Consider the following 15,895-nt stretch of genomic DNA (forward strand, 5'->3'; position numbering starts at 1 on the left):
AAATAGAGCTCAGGTAAGGTTGGTGCAGAAGCTTGCAGAGGAGGTGGTCTAAATGCTTTGGCAAGCACAAGACCAAAGGATAGGGGAAAAAAATGACCGTGATAATTTGTGGCCATGGGCCAGCTGCTGGTACAAATTTGCAGCCCAGGTTTTCATCGCCTGAGTGACCCAGAGAACTGCTGGCTGCGACATCTGGCAGAAGCAGATACAGACCCTCTGGTGGAAGGCACTGCCATCTAGAATCCCAACAAATGATTTTTTAAAGATAATGAGTAGCACACAGTCCAATAACCAAACAGGCATTACATGTAAATAAAGCAGTACAAAGCAAGAACCAGCAGAACAACAGAGCAAAACCAGCCACAAAGGCTTCAGATGTTGAAATCGTCAGTCACAGATTATAATACAATACTGCCTTTTTTAAAAGAGAAAAAAGAACTTGAAAATATCTGCTGGGAACCGAAAACTAACAGGTGGCGTAGCAGATGTGAAATAGAAAACCCCACAGATGAAACTTCTACAAATGAAAAAATACAATAACCAAAGATCAAAACTCAATGGCTGGGTTAAACAGTATATTAGATACTGGAGAAAGACGAACTGAACTAGAAGCTAGGGCAGAAAAAATTAACCACAGTGCAGCACAGAGAGACAAAAATGAACAAAAGCCCAGAAAGAAAGGTTACGGAGGATAGAGTGAGAAGGTCTAACATACATTGCCACTGCAGAATCAGAAGAGAATGAGGCAAAGAATATTTGAGTTGATGTTGAGAATTCCAGACAAATAGAAGATCCCGGTAAGCCCCAATGACGATTAACAGGATAAATAAGAAACACCTCGACATGATAGGGAAAGTGTTCAGCTATATGATCTTGGGCAATTGTCTTAAATTCTCTGAAGCTCAGTTTCTTGATCGGAGAAATGAAAACACTAGCAGTTCCTTACAAGATTGATACGTGAAGATGTTGCATCCCGAGTGCTCAACAATTGTTTATCAAATACACATAATGGTGCCTTCACAGTGTGAAGCTAGGGGAGCCCAAGTTTGGCATACAAATGGGAGCTGCAGGGCCTGCTGGCTATGGGAGTTGGGGAACCTATGACAAGCACCAGCAACCTCATTCGGTAATAGGGGGCTTAACAAGCCTTCCTCCAAAGGGATGTAAGGATGCAAGTGGAAAATATGCTTAAAGCCCCTTATCCAGCTCCTGGCACATGGCACACGCAACCACGGGGCCACACAGGAAGGTAGGTGTAGAGGGACCAGAACGTAGCCGAGCACATTACTTCTTTCTGCCACACAGGGACAACAGTCTTGCCTACGACCTGGGGTAGCCGTGAGGCTAAGGTGAGCTGGTGCCCTGTAAGCACCTGGCCCCGTGCTTGCTCACAGCACTTGAACAACAAACGTAGTATTGTCCCTGTGGCTTCCAGTCCCTTCTGCCACCCTAGCTATTAATATCACCATCAGCTTCCCTTTCTGAACTCTGAAATTCTGCCTCTAGAAGCCATTAGTTTTTCCCTCCCAGCTCCAACCCCACTCTATCTTGCAGTCAATTTAAAAACGCCAGGAGCCACTTTTTGCCAGCAAACTTGTTCATCCAGCACAAGTGGGTTTTGCAAAGGAGGTAGGACATGGGGGTTAGGAACACGGCTGTGGGAGAGAACCGGAGAACGATGCACAACTGTCAGCCTCAGCTGCCTCTCTACACAATGGGAACGGAAGTTGTACATACCTCTGGATTTGGGGGAGACTAAACGAGTTGACGCATGAAAGTGCCAGCTACTGCGGAAGAATCTGAATCCAGCCCCTTGTGTTGCTCCTCTTGTTTGCTATCCTGACTTTTAGCCTTTGCATCCTGCTGCGGCTCCTCTAGTCTTGAGTTGGCTCACAGGGCTGAAGGTCACCTTCACTGTTGAATAACCTTTCATCCTGGCATTTCTGCTGCCTACCAGGTCTCCACTGCAGTCACAAAACCGGCATGGGACTCTCCCAGGTCCTCCCTTTTTTTATTTTTTTAAGCCGCTAAGGATGGGCCAATTTATTCCGTGGCAATAGGTAATTGATACACATCAAGTACTTGAAAAGAACTGTAGTGACAATACTTTCATGGTTTTCTTTTGAGTAAGTTTGCTAAGCAGCTGTGAACACACCCAGATGTGTCCTTGAGAGGCATGTCCCAAACTTTGCTGCTCGTGATACTCCTTCAGAGTTCTGTTGCAGAGTCCCAGCCCCCTCCCTCAAGTTCTGTTTCAGTGGGTCTGGGGGAAGAGCCTGGGAGTCTGCATTTTTGAATACGCATCCCAGCTGCATCTGCAAGTCAGGTAGGATGGGAAACACTTCATCAGGCCATCACTAACATTGCAGTTAGACCCATCGGCTCACAGACCTGTGCCCACAGCTGTGAGGAAAAGGAGGTTGGGCACAACTGGTTTGTAACAAATCGAGGCCTAGCTCACCCATTCTGCCTATAAGTGCTCGCAAATGGTCAAAACCCAGTGTTTCCCAAAGTATCTTCTGAGGAACCTTAGTCCTATGAGGTGCTTCCCAATAAAGAAGGGGTTCCATGGTCAAATACTTTGGCAAACACTGCCTTCTCCATGCTACTCTTGAGAAAATCTTTTGTGCGTTGAGGAAACTCATTTACCATTATCTCACCCCACTTTGATCGCTGATCCTTTCTCTCACATGATACCTATTGACAGTAATTCTGCAGAATATGATTTGCAGAAACACGGGTTTATTGCCCATTGGGTCTGTCAGAATCTGTTTTTACCCAAGTGTCGCTTCCATCTCCTCTGTTCCAAGCTTTACGAGCAGATCCTCTGTGGGCCCCGCATGGTACATCCACGTGGGAGTTGGGTTTGGACTGGTGCAGCACTGAGTCTGCCGTTCTGGTGAATGAAGTGACATAAAAACACACGCCATACATAATTCATTTAGTAGGAGGTAGTCCAGACACCAGTCCACAGTCAGCCAATTCTAGAAACGCAAACAGCATTTGATCCCCTCCAACCTTAAGACCAAGCGTTTCCCTCAGGGTGGGGGCTGAGCCAGTCTTAGTCCTTTGGTCCTTGCCTCCACGATGGCCTCTTCCAAGTCTCTGAAGGGTGGCAGCTTGAGAGCGTCAAAGGAGAGATGGTTGTCCATCAAGCTGGAGCCAAAAGCGTAACACCGAACAAACCAGCACATTCGAGGTGTGCCCAGCCCGAGCTCCGCTGGCTCCAGGCACTTTGCGGGGGCTTCTCCTTCAGAGTGACATCTCCCCATTGGGGACCAGCTCAACAGCTAGAGCCCCAGGTATTCGGCCAGGAAGACGGCAAGGATGCGGCTGAGATTGTGCACGGTGGGCTTGTGGAGGTTGGCCTCGGTGTCGGCAGGCGTGTGCCAGACAGCAGGGAAGGGGATGGAGATGAGGTGCAGCACCGGGACCCCTGCCGGCAAGAGAGCACAGTGGTCAGGCCCACCCAGAGTCCCCTGCTGTCTTGGGAGCCTAGGCCCAGGCTGGATAACCTTCCGCCCCACCACGACCACCACCACTTTCCATACATAGAAGATGCCCCGGGCTGGTACTTGAAGAACTCTGAACAATGATTTGAAGTGTGTGAGGTTTCTTTTCCTTCTAAACCAGTGTATCTATTGTTTTCATGGCACAGATTAGAGAAAATTAAACTCAAAACTTAATTGACTGGGGAGAAATCAGGAGAAGGGAAAGGGGTCCTTGGCCCATCTCTGCTTTAATGGTAGTTCACACTTACAAAGAGAGTATTTGCTCTATTCTAGGACCTAGTCTAAGGCTTTTCCCTTTCTTCCTCTCTACACTGTTTTATCCATACAACAATCCTTTAAAGTCGATTCTACCATTGCCCCCATTTTGCAGATGTGGATACTGAGGCACAGAGAGGCAGAATGGTTTGCCTACAGTCACCTGTAGTAAGCATCAGTCAGGATTTGAACCCAGGCCACCGGGCTCCAGATTCTGGGCTCTCAGCCCCCGCACCACGCAGGGTTCCTGTCCTGAGTGTGCTTCCCTCCGGATTTGTCCAGATTTGCTAAATATTCTGTCCCCTGACTAGAGACGCAGCCAGGGTGATTGTGGGTCATCACTGGATCCCCATCACTGGATCCCTGACACTGGATCCCTGGTATTTGACTTGGGAAATGCTTGTTGAATGAATCTGCAAAGAGGGCAGAATTGCAAGGTATGCCTATTTGTCGAATGAGCAATTTATAGAAGAAGAAATTTTTCTAAAATGTTTTTAGCCCTTTCTATGTACCCTGCAGTGGTCTAAGTAGGCATTTTATATACCTGATCTCATCAAATCCTCACAACCTGTGATTTACATATACGTGTCTGCAGGTATATGGATCTTTATTTTCCGGAAGAAACGGGGGCCCAGAGAAGCTAAATGATTTGCCTTAGTTCAACCCAGAGCTGTCCCATTCTGAAACCTACATTCTTAACCCCTCTACCAGATATTTCCCACCCTGGTATCGAAATCACCTGGGAGCTTTGTAAAAACTAACGCAGATGCCCAAGACTGTGATTCTGTAGGTCTGAAATAGGCTCGGGCATTTTTCAAAGCACCTTAGGCTATTCTGATGGGCTGCCAGGACCTCAAAAGGCAAGAGCTGGAAGAAACTGCAATCATTAAGGTACAAGTAATAACAGCTCGCCTTCCCGGAGGCTCACTCCGTGCCAGGCACCGATGCATTCACTCCTCTCCAACGCCAGATAAGTACAGTTATTACTCCTATTTCACAGATGAGGACTCGGAGGCACACAGATTCGGCAACTTGCAACCAGTCCCCAGAGTTGGGGAGAGGTCAGGGCTGGGTCTCACCTGAGGTTCCCTCGGACCCACCCCCACCCCCAGCCCCAGCCCCAGCCCTCCCAGCAGGTACCTCGGTGGAGGAAGGGCAGATGGTCGTCTTCCACAGAGCCAGGGGGCTCCCCAGGCTGGAAGTACATCACCTCCTGGGGATGAGACTGCAGCAGGTTCAGTCGGTGCAGGCGCTTCTCTGGGGCGGCAGGGATTAGAGAGAAAGGGTGAGCACCTCAGGGGTCTGCAGTTGCCCTCTCACACATCAGAGGGTGGGGGGCCAGTGGAAATGTATGCTGGGATGCTTTACTGTGGGCTTGCTGTGTTCCCGTCACACTGAATCCCTACAAGGCAAGACGTATCTCCTATCATTACCACCAGGCCCATTTTGAAGGCAGGAAATTGAGGTGCAAGAAGAGGAAGCCACTTGCCGGATTTCACATGGCTGGTAAGAGACGAACCAGGACTTGAACCCTGGGCTGTCTGACCCCAGAGCCCCTGTTTGCAACTGGACATGGCTCTGTGGGATTGTTTAGCCTTTCTGCCCTAGTCCCTTTGAGAAAGGGTCTAGAAGTCCTTGGAGGAGGAGGACAGGTGCCCCCACATCCCAGGCCGGCGTCTGCCTCCCCTGTAGCCCTTACCGATGTTCCTCAGCCGATGGAACCAGCGGGCCGTGCGGGGAAAGTGACTGTAGAAGGTCGGGTTGGGGGCTCCCAGGAGATCAAGAAGCACAAAGAGCTCCTAGGGAGAGAAGCCGGGGCTGGAGGGGGGCCAGGTGCAAAGCCGCCAACCCTGCCTCACCCTCTGCCTCCCGCGCGGGAACTTGAGTGGGCCCTGGTCTTACGATAGCCTGGATCCTGGTGGGGCCGGGACTGTGGGGTTCAGATGCCATGAGCCGGGCCAGGTGCCGGGACCCATAAAGGGAATCCTTGGGCCCCCACTCCTTCAGGGCCTCTTCGCCATCCAAGAAGAGGAGCTGCAGGGTCACCGGGGCCTCCTGTGGGGGCAAGTGGTCAGGGCTTGCCCAGTGCCAGGCCCGCGGCCACAACCCACCCACACTCCCACTCGCACAAACCGAAGAGGGCAGACACGGTCTCCTCACTAGTGGAGCACGGCGGCCAAGGGCTCCCGCTCTGAGTCTGACTGCCTGGGGTTCAACCCTGGCTCGGTCGCATCTTGACCAAGCGGTCACAGGCCAATTTACTAATTTCTCAAAGCTTCACTTTCCTCATCTGGGAAATGGGGTGAACAAGAGTTCTATTTCTAGGGTGGGATTCGAATCCAGGTCTTAAAACAGTGCCTAAACAGGGTTGGCTCAGATTATTATTGTCATTCTTCAAGCTCAGTTTGGCAAAACAGCCAGACCCACAGTAATGAATAATTATACTAACAGTGGATTGCAGTTGGGACAAACGCTTCCCAAGAACGGCAGGGTCCTGAGAAAGCACAGGCAGTGGGCGTTTTGGTGGGGCCTGACCTGGGGAGCGTGCTAGGTCTGGGGTAGGGATATTTGTGCTGAAGGTAAATGGGAGCCAGCCTGGCAAAAGCAAATGGGGATGCAGAGGGAAGAGAGTTCCAGGCAAAGGGAACAGCACAGGGCAAGACCGGGGCCAGGAAAGGGGCCAGAGAGGTGTGAGAGAGCGCCAGAGGGGATGGCAAGGGCCAAGTTCAACTTGGGCTTTGTTACAGGGGCACTGGGGAGCCATGGTAGGGATTTGAGCAGGGAAATAGCATGATGAAATTTGTGTTCCCATTTATTCATTCTACACATCTGTACTGATGTCCTACTCTATGTTAGGCGAGGTTCTTGGCTCAGGGGATATAGCCAGGAACAAAAGAAGTCAAGTTCTGTCCTTACAGAGCTCATTCCTGTTGGGGAGACAGACAGCATAAAGCACCATGAAGCATGGGATGGTGACAGGGAGGGATTTTAGGACAGTTGGGAAGGCCTCTTGGAGGAGGTGACGTTGGAATGGACACCTGAATGAAGCAAGGGATCCAGCCAGGAAAGCATCTGAGAAGAGCACACTGCAGACCTAAACTGGAGGGTGGCAAGAGGCCAGGGCCAAAGGCCCTGTTCCTTGCAACAGGAATGAATGCTTGTTACCCCCTACTGCAGGCTTACCAGTTTCCTGATCTCATTTAATCCCTCTGAGTGGAGGCAGTAGATACCCCTATTGTCATCACCATCGTGCCCATTTTACAGATGGGAAAAATCGAAGCTCAGAGAGATGATGCCACTTACCCAAGCTCACACAGCTGGTAAGAAGCAGAGCCAGGATTCAGACCCAGGGCTCTCTAACCCCAGAGAGCTCTGAATGAGGTGGGAGCCATCATGGGAAGGTTGGAGCAGAGGAGGGACAGGATCTGACATTCAGCAAGTGGAAAGACCCCTGTGGCTCTGTGCGTGGAGTGAAGGCAGAAAGACCAGAAGGATGGCAAGCACCCAGGCAGGTGAGGGTGGAGCCAGCCCGCTGCCCCCCACCCACTCCTCTCACCTGCTTCTTGGCCCTGCCAAGCTCCAGGTCGAGGGCCTGGGCCAGTTCCAGCAGCAGGGCGCAGGGCACAGCAGAATCCGTGGCCCCCACAAAGGGGGCCAACTCAGATGGGAAGAGCTTCGAGTCATAATGGCAGGCAAGGGTGAGGTGGCGGGCAGCCCCTGGGTCCAGTGTGGCCACCACATTGCCAAAGTTCATTGGCCCCAGGGGCGTCGAGGCTGTGAAGGGGTCCAGCTCCACTTGCCAGTCTGCAGTCAGTGCTAGCAGCGAGGCTTCCAGGAACTAGTGGCAACAGAGAGGTGGGAGGGTGGGTGGTGGGTTGGTGGAAGGCTGGGAGAAGGGGCATGAGACCTGAGCCATGCAGAGTAGCCGGGCCACCTCACAAGCCCCCCTTGGACAACCATTCCCTTGCACACATCTGCAGAGCACCTGCCAGGTATGGGGCAACCCCACCTCTTTATACCAACAGGATTAATTACTGTCCACTCTTAAATACCAGACCCTGTTCTATACACTCTACAGAGCTCTTTGGGGTAGGGACTGTCATTGACCTCATTTTGCAGATGAGGAAACTGAGGCACAAAGAAAATAAGAACCAGTCCAAGTTTACATATCAAGTGGCTAAGCTGAGATTCGAACCCAGGCCAGTATTCAGTGACACCCCATGCTTTCTGGGAGGCAATATAGGGATATCACAGTACCAGCTCTGGTCAAGACTCAGCCTGCTTGGGTTCAAACCCCAGGACTACCACTTACTAGCTGTGGAACTCGGGCCAAGAATATAACCTCTCTGGGCCTCAGTTTCCCCATCTATATGTGAAGATCATATTGTTTCCTGCTTCACAGAGTTGTTGCTTATGCCAGACACATAGCAAGCTTTTGATGGGTGCGGTACACAGGGCAGTTCAACCAAGTCCGATCCGCTCCATTCAGGGCCCCAGGAGCTGGCCCAGGCGCCTTAGCTGCTTTGTGATCTAGGGTAGTATGGTGAGCTCCCAATCCCGGGGAGAGCTGGGGGACTGGGAAGGGTGCCCTTTACCTTTCTAACTTGGAGATTGCCGGGGCTGCCCGGGGTTCGCACCACCAGCAGGGGGCGCAGATAAGTGTCCCAGAGACGCTGAGGGTCCAGCTGTTTCACCACCCTCCGCAATCCAGCTTCGGGAAGGCTTCCGATCAGCGGGGCCTTGGGGGGCACAGGCGGGGTGTGGAAAAGAGCAGCGCGTGAGAGCAACCCCCACTCCGACCCTACCCCGAGAATTCTCGACCCCAAGGAGCCCCGGTTCCTCTTCAAAATCCTTGGCCTCCAGCATCGAAGGTTTCTAGGATAAATCCTAGACTCAGCAAAGGTCCCTCGAGGCCCATCCGGTCCAGCCAACCCTAATCCTGATTGGGGGAAATCGAGACCCAGGGAAAGGAAGGGACTCTTCCAAAGAGCTGACATGAGGATCAGAACCCAGATCTCCCAATAGTCTTACCCCAGACCCCTCCTGTTAAGGGGGAGTTACTTTTAGAACAAGCCCGAGGCCTGATTCAGTTGGCAAGGGGCATGCGCTGGAATGACGGCAACCGCAGCACCTGAGGCTAGGGCTGGACGATAAAGCCACGTCAACCCAAGACTCCGAGGAAGGACAGGCGGGAAATGAGGGATCCCTGCGGTGTCCAAGCCAGCGCCGAGCCTCACCCGCAGTTCCCGGCCCAGCGGCGGCTCCCCAGGCCCGCGGTGCCAGTCGCTCCAGAAGGTGTAGAAGGCCGAGCCCACGGCCAGCGCCAGCAGTAGGGGCAGGAGCTGCACCCGCGGCAGCAGGCGGCGTTTAGGAGGCGAGGGTGGCTCCAAGAGGCCGCGCTCCCCGGGCCGTAGCCGAGGCCGTCCGCGACCGCCAGATCGCATGGCAGCTTTACCCGGCAAAGGACCCCAGACCGCTGAGCTGGTTCTGGCCCAGCCAAGTCCCTCCCCACAGAACCACCGGACCAATGAGCAACTGCATCGTCCCACGCCCCCGTGAGCAGTGAAGCCAATGGGAACTCTCGTTCTGAGGACGAGCCCCTCGGAGCTTTGGGGTTGGTTCCCCAGAGGGTTACACAAACCCAAAAGGGAGCGCGAAAAAGTTTGGTTCCGCTTCAGCAGAGGAGAGGAAGCCAATAAGAAGCGTTTCATCCTGGACAACTTCCGCCCACCTGGGTGCAGCGCCACGCTTTTCCCGGAAGTGGGCCAGGGATTGGTTGCGCGGCGTGGAAGCTATCAATGGACAGGTAAAATGAAGCGTCCCTGAGGGCAAAGGGGCGGGGCCCAACGCTGAAGCAGGAAGTGGATTGGTCTTGCGGAGGCCATGCCTCCGAGGGCGGGGCCGGCGGGTATTTGGAAATGGGGTGTCTTTCCCCCGCTTCAATCTATCCTGTCCTACAATGAAATGATATGGGTCGGGCCCCCCTTCTTTTTCTCATTGTCGTCGTGATCATTTGCCCCGTAGATTCCTAAATGGTCTTGAGCCACTAAGCACGGCTTTAATCCCACCACTGCGCCCTGCTGTCTATGGCAACAGGCCGCGCCTCCACCCGCTGGTTGGGTTCGCGCAGGCGCCCACGAAAGTAGACAGCAGGAAGCGGAAGTCCCGCCTCCCACTCTTCCTTTCGTCAGGCGTACTGAGGACCGCCGAGACTCGAGAACGCACCTACCGCCATGTGAGGCCGGGCTGGGGTTGGGCCGCGGGAGTGGGGCTGGGGGTGTAAATTTGTCTGATTAACGGTTGGAGGAGGTGGGAAGAGCCGTTTCCTGATAGCGAGCCGGGAGCAAAGGCAGAAACTTTATGAATAAAGTGGCGGAATTTCCTCCTGGCGAGTTTGAGGATGGGAATCGGGCCCTTCACGAATCACGAGTTCGGGGAAGGGTGCTACTTTATCAGATATTGGTCTGCGGCTTTGCCAGATAACTATACTCGCTGAGATGAATTTTAAGGGGAAGCTATTTTACGGATAAAGGATCTGGGGGAAGGGAGTGCGGACTTTAAGGAAAAACGATTTGAGGTAAAGGACTAATCCCGGAAATTTGACCAGAAAACAGGTGGATTTTCAACATAATTCGCGACTTTCGTTGATAACGAATCACCGGAATATTTCACTCATTTATTTCTTCAGCAAATATGTATTATGGAGTGCTCGTTGTGTACCAGACACTGCTTTAGCCGCATCGGTGAATAAAATAGAACTCCCACTCCCAAAAAAATGCCTTTTCCAGTGCAGCTTCTGTGGGGGGAGGCAGGCAATAGATTAAACAAATAAAATTTAAGTGATCGGGGCCGTGAATCAAGGAACAATAAAGGAGGGTAAGAACAATTCGGGGTGCCAATTTTGAGAGACAATAAATTTAATAATGAGTGTAGAAGACCACATTGGGAAGATAACACCTGAATAGAAACCTGAAGAAAGTGGGGAGCGAAACACACAGCTATTTGGGGGATATCCAGGCAGAGGGAAAAGCAAATGCAGAGGGCTTAAGAAAAGTTTGCCAGGTATCTTCAAGGACCACCGCAGCTGGAGCAGAGAGAGGGGAGCAGGTATAGGGCATTGTGAGAATGTTGGATTTTACTTTTTACACTGAGATGGGAGCCATGGGAGGGTTTTGAAGAGTGACATGATATAGTCTGTTGGGGGCATGGGAAGATGCAGGAAGACCTATAAGTCTCCAGGACGGAGATGGATGGAGGTTTAGACCAGGATAGTAACCACGGTAAAAAATGGTCAGATCTTGGGTATGTTTTAGAGACAGGTGGCAGGATTTGCTGACAGATTAGATGTATGATATGAAGGGAAGAGAGAAGACAAGTTGCCATTAAAAGTTTTTTCCTGAAGAACTGAAAGGATGGAGTGGGGAAGGCTGTGGATAGAGCAGGTTGGGTGGTTGGGTGATCTGGGACATACAAGGTTGGAAGTGTCTGTTAGGGATCCGGGTGGTGATGCCAAGAGGGAGGACTGAGCTGGAGCTCAGAGCAAGAGGGTGGGGTGTGTTGGAACAAGTTTGGGGAGCCACTAAGGGTAAGGCCATGACCACCTGTCTTCTACCTCCAACCCCTGTCACCCACAAGTCCTGTGCTTGCCCTCTCAGGAGCCTCCTCAACAAGCCCAAGAGTGAGATGACCCCGGAGGAGCTGCAGAAGCGAGAGGAGGAGGAGTTTAATACAGGTCCCCTCTCTGTGCTCACGCAGTCGGTCAAGAACAACACTCAAGTGCTCATCAACTGCCGCAACAACAAGAAGCTCCTGGGCCGCGTGAAGGCCTTTGACAGGTAAGCACCTGGGTCTTGGGAGGTGTTCTGTCCAGGCCTGGAGAGGCAGCCCCAGCTCCAGCCAAAGGAGCCTGAAGACATAAGCATCTAAAAACCCCAAGGTGTGGCTGGCTTTCTTTGCCCCTCCGGCTGTGCAGTACAGTGATTGTGGGAATGCACTCAGGAGCCAGCCCACATGAGTTCTTGTCCCAGCTCTGCCTCTTAGCAGCCATGTGACCCTCATCAAGTGACTTCTCGTCAGCACAGTGGCAATAATCGTGTTGGTTACAAAGATTCAGTGGGTTCTAACCAGGCTCTCCCACTTCCAGACTGTGGCCTTGCATGAGTCACTTCATTGCACTGTGCCTCGATTTCCACTCTAGAGACTGGAGATAATAGTATTTCCCTCCTGGGTTTGTGGTGAGGATTTATGGATTAATGCTTGTAGAGTGCTTAGAAGAGGGTCGGGCATGTTGTTAAGTGCTTGTTAAATGGTGGTTTATGTTGCTGTTACTCTTTTTGTCTGTCTCCTCAGTTTCCTCCTCCTCTGCCCCCATATCGGCCTCCCCCCACCCAACCTGCCTCCCCAGCACACGTTTGTACACCCACACACTCACACACATATATCCAGGGTATCCTTTGTGATGGTAGGTTTTGTGGGTGTGCTTTTTTTTTTTTAAGCAGCTTTACTGAGGTATAATTGACATATCACAAAATTGCTTTTAAAGTAGGATTTTCCATGTGCTTTTCTACATTTTGTTTTTCCTACTTGGCAATGCCTGATGGCAACATGCAACTCAGATAGGGTAAAATCCCCTCCCCCCTTTATTTATTTAATTACTTTCATTACTTTCTTGCATGGGTGATATACGCATGTGAGGCAAAATTCAACAGCTCCAACCTGAAACTGTCAAACTACAACCCAGAACCCGTGAATCTCAAAGACAATTGTATAAAAATGCAGCTTATGAGGGGTAACAATGGGATTGGGAAAGCCATAAGGACCACACTCCCCTTTATCTAGTTTATGGATGGATGAGTAGAAAAATAGGGGAAGGAAACAAGCAAACAAACAGACAAAGGCACCCAGTGTTCTTTGTTACTTTAATTGCTCTTTTTCACTTTATTATTCTTGTTAATTTTGTGTGTGTGTGCTAATGAAGGTATCAGGGATTGATTTAGGTGATGAATGTACAACTATGTAATGGTACTGTGAACAATCAAATGCATGATTTGTTTTGTATGACTGTGTGGTATGTGAATATATCTCAATAAAACGAAGATTAAAAAAAAAAAAAATTCAACAGCTCCAAAGGGCACCCAGCCACCCTCCCCGGAGCCACCATCACAGCTAATTTCTTGGATCTCCTCCCAGGAATGTTACTTGAAAATGACATCCCAAACATATGTCGGGGTTTTAGTCTATTTTAAATCACTGTTAATGTATCATCACACAGTTTAGATCTTGGCTTTTTCATTTAACAACAGTAATTCAGAAATGTTTCCATATTGGCAAACCTCTGTTCTTCTTTTTTAACTTAATTTTTCCAAGTTGATAATACAATTCACATGATTCTCAAAATAGGAAAGTTGCCATCCTGCCCGTCCCCAATCTACCTATCTACCAATCTCCAAGTATCTTCCCAGGGCTTCCAAATGTTTAAACAAGAGGTGGGCATTACACCTGCTCATCCTCCCACCTTTTTTCTTCTAAAGATAAATTTCTAAGCAGATCTTGCTGTTTCACTTAACAGTATCTCCTGGAGTTTACTCCATAGTCTGATGCAGAGAGCTTCCTTGCATCTCTTTTACTTTTTCTTTTTTCGTTACTGCTACAGAATATTTCCACTGAGGGATGAGCTTTGGCTTGGTTAAACTAGCAGCCTCTTTAACTGTTGCCCGTTCCCCAGCTCCTTCAATCCTTTCCCGTGCCTTATTTTTTCTTCACAGCAGTGACTCAGCAGCCGACAGGATGTCCTAGATCTGTTGGTTTACCTTGTTCTTGTTCTTCTCCCCTCACAAGAATGCAAACCCCACGAGGGTCAGGGTGTTGTCTGTTTTCCTCATTGCTATATCCCTTGTGCTTGAGGCAGTGCACATAGTAAGCTCTCAGTGAGCATTTGTTGAATGAACTCATCTACTCTGTCTTTCACGCATACCCACCAGGCACCCCGAGAACAGGGACAAAGCAGGAGAGGAGTGGAGGGGTCATGGGTGACCTCAAGCCCCAATCCCCTAGGAGCCTCTGGCCTCCAGAGAGAAGCAGCTCCTTTCCAGCACCTCCAGAAGCAAAAGTGGAAAATGTATTTTTGCATTTTCCCTCTGCCAGGTGCTGTTCTAAGCACTTACAAATACTGCATTAATTCCTTTAATCTTCACAACAGCCCTGTGAGGTAGGTGCCATGTTTGTCTCTGTCTTAGGAGGAAACTGAGGCACAGAGGGGTGAAATCCTTTGCCCGAGTCCCAGCCTGGGGGCCTGCCGAAGCAGGATTGAAACCCACTGTGGGAGGGTGAGAACCCTTCTGGGCAGAGCGAGTGCAGCCTCCAGGCTCCCCCCTCACTGCCCGTGTGTCCCATCCCCTGCCCCCACCAGGCACTGCAACATGGTGCTGGAGAACGTGAAGGAGATGTGGACCGAGGTCCCCAAGAGCGGCAAGGGCAAGAAGAAGTCCAAGCCGGTCAACAAGGACCGCTACATCTCCAAGATGTTCCTGCGCGGGGACTCGGTCATCGTGGTCCTGCGGAACCCACTCATCGCTGGCAAGTAGGGGCCGCCCCCCACCGCCAGAGCCGCCCACTCCTGTCCTGCCAAGACCTGCCCTCGTGTTGGAAATAATAATAAAGTCCCTGTGTTTTTTAGTTTGGTGTCTGCCTGTTCCCAGGGCCTTGGGAGTGGAGCAGGCTCAGGACAGGAGGCAGCTGGGGACCCAGGGCCAAGCGTGGGGACCAGGACCTCCCTGGCAGCCAAGGCACCCTGTCCCTGCCCTTCCAGGCCTCGCTTCCCCTCCTGTGAAGTGAGTGCACAGGATGGAATTGTCCTCTCGCTTCCGGTGCTGGGGGGAGCTTTTGCTCTTTTCTGTTTTAGTTTTCCCTGGCTTCTCATCACTTTTGTCTCTCTCTTCTCTCCCTGCCTTTCTCTCAGGGAGTCTCTGCCTGGTTCAAAACTTCTTTCAGTCTTCTTTTTTCTGTTTGTTCAGTCAACAAACATCATCCAAGCACCTCTTTGGTGCCCAGCCCTGAGTTGCGATGCTGGGGACATGGCAGTGCTTGAGAGCGCCCTGGCCCTGCGTGTGAACAGGAGCAGTCAGGACCCAAATCCAGAGAGCAATCGCGGCTCGTCCCTACCGAGCCATCAGGGTGGTAGCACTTGCCAGACACCCTACCAGTGACACTGAGGCAGGCACTGCCATTTATTGCCTACATTTTCCAGAAGAAACTGAAGCTCAGAGAGGTGATGTTGCTTGCACAAGGGCGCACAGTCAGTGAGTGGTGATGCTGTCATCCAACTCTGCCTCACTTTTGGGCCTGTGGCTGACCCCTGACTACTGCTGCCCCTCAAATAACAATTTTGAGAGAAATGCCCTGACACACGTGGGGAGATAGGAGAGGTAGAAAAGGGAGGCCTTATTTGCTGGGGGGAGGGATTAAGGAAGATCTCCATCTTGCTGTGACACATCACACTCCCCCCTGCCCGTGTCTGTAGGGCCCTGTCCCTGCTTACATCTTGGTCTTCACCAGATGAGCAGTACAGGGATCTGCAGGCCTGGGGTCGGACCCTTTCTTAGCTGCAGAAGGCACAGCGTGAGTGCTCTGTGGGCCCATTTGCTGCAGAGCTTTGCAGGTAGAGTAGGAGACCCTACAGCAGGGGAAGGTTATAAAGATGAATATTCACATATAGAATTTTCAGGCACAGAGGGGCCCACATGTAAGTGAAACAACCATTCTATGGAGTGGGTACTTAAGTCACCCCATTTTACAGATGAGGCAACTGAGGCCCAGGGAGGATGAGTAACCGGGATCACCCTGTTAGAAAGTAATGGTGCATTCAAACCCAGGGAGCCAGGCTCTCACTAGGAGTCTTAACAATATCCTCATCCATAAAATGGGGGCATGGTGTTGATGCAGGGGCTGCCCAGAGGATTTGATTCTGTGCAGGGACAGGGGCAGCCCAAGCTCTGGAGCCTTACAGTCCTGGGTTTGAATCCTTGCCCCACTTCCCCCTGGTTCTTCTCACTGAGAAATGGGATTCAATATTCCTGCCTTGCACGCTGGCAGCAGAGTCCAGCTAAATAGGCACCTGTTTGGTTCATTCA

The 15,895-nt window shown here is 51.2% G+C and overlaps 2 protein-coding genes across 3 annotated transcripts; one reads left to right on the top strand and one right to left on the bottom strand.

Moving 5' to 3' along the window:
* Positions 1-1,579: 1,579 nt before the first annotated feature.
* On the bottom strand, positions 1,580-9,351 carry QPCTL (glutaminyl-peptide cyclotransferase like). 2 transcript variants are annotated; one of them, XM_037819861.1, is made up of 7 exons: positions 9,005-9,347; positions 8,363-8,506; positions 7,324-7,605; positions 5,670-5,822; positions 5,467-5,566; positions 4,908-5,024; positions 1,580-3,436 (listed from the first exon to the last, which is right to left on the bottom strand). In XM_037819861.1, the coding sequence occupies exons 1-7, from the start codon at positions 9,209-9,211 to the stop codon at positions 3,291-3,293; spliced, it is 1,149 nt and encodes a 382-aa protein (XP_037675789.1). In that variant the 5' UTR covers positions 9,212-9,347; the 3' UTR covers positions 1,580-3,290. The 2 variants fall into 2 exon arrangements, with proteins under 2 accessions (XP_037675789.1, XP_037675790.1); XM_037819862.1 differs by lacking the exon at positions 5,670-5,822 and having other exon boundaries at positions 9,005-9,351.
* Positions 9,352-9,886: 535 nt separating this feature from the next.
* SNRPD2 (small nuclear ribonucleoprotein D2 polypeptide) lies at positions 9,887-14,441 on the top strand. Its single transcript, XM_037819819.1, has 3 exons — positions 9,887-10,002; positions 11,423-11,602; positions 14,176-14,441. Coding segments are annotated over exons 1-3 (357 nt in total). The 5' UTR covers positions 9,887-10,000; the 3' UTR covers positions 14,351-14,441.
* The last annotated feature ends 1,454 nt before the right edge of the window (positions 14,442-15,895 follow it).

Source organism: Choloepus didactylus, chromosome 27 (assembly GCF_015220235.1).
Source record: "Choloepus didactylus isolate mChoDid1 chromosome 27, mChoDid1.pri, whole genome shotgun sequence".
In the NCBI taxonomy this organism is placed as follows: domain Eukaryota; kingdom Metazoa; phylum Chordata; class Mammalia; order Pilosa; family Megalonychidae; genus Choloepus; species Choloepus didactylus.

Bases quoted from the DNA above. Each gene is read 5' to 3' on its own strand.
- QPCTL (XM_037819861.1), bottom strand. From the start codon at position 9,211: ATGCGATCTGGCGGTCGCGGACGGCCTCGGCTACGGCCCGGGGAGCGC. The intron at 5,567-5,669 runs GTAAGACCAGGG...TTCTCTCCCTAG, and splicing joins CCACCAGGATCCAGGCTATC to GAGCTCTTTGTGCTTCTTGA. The intron at 3,437-4,907 runs GTACCTGCTGGG...TCTTGCCGGCAG, and splicing joins TCTGCCCTTCCTCCACCGAG to GGGTCCCGGTGCTGCACCTC.
- SNRPD2 (XM_037819819.1), top strand. The intron at 11,603-14,175 runs GTAAGCACCTGG...TGCCCCCACCAG, and splicing joins CGCGTGAAGGCCTTTGACAG to GCACTGCAACATGGTGCTGG.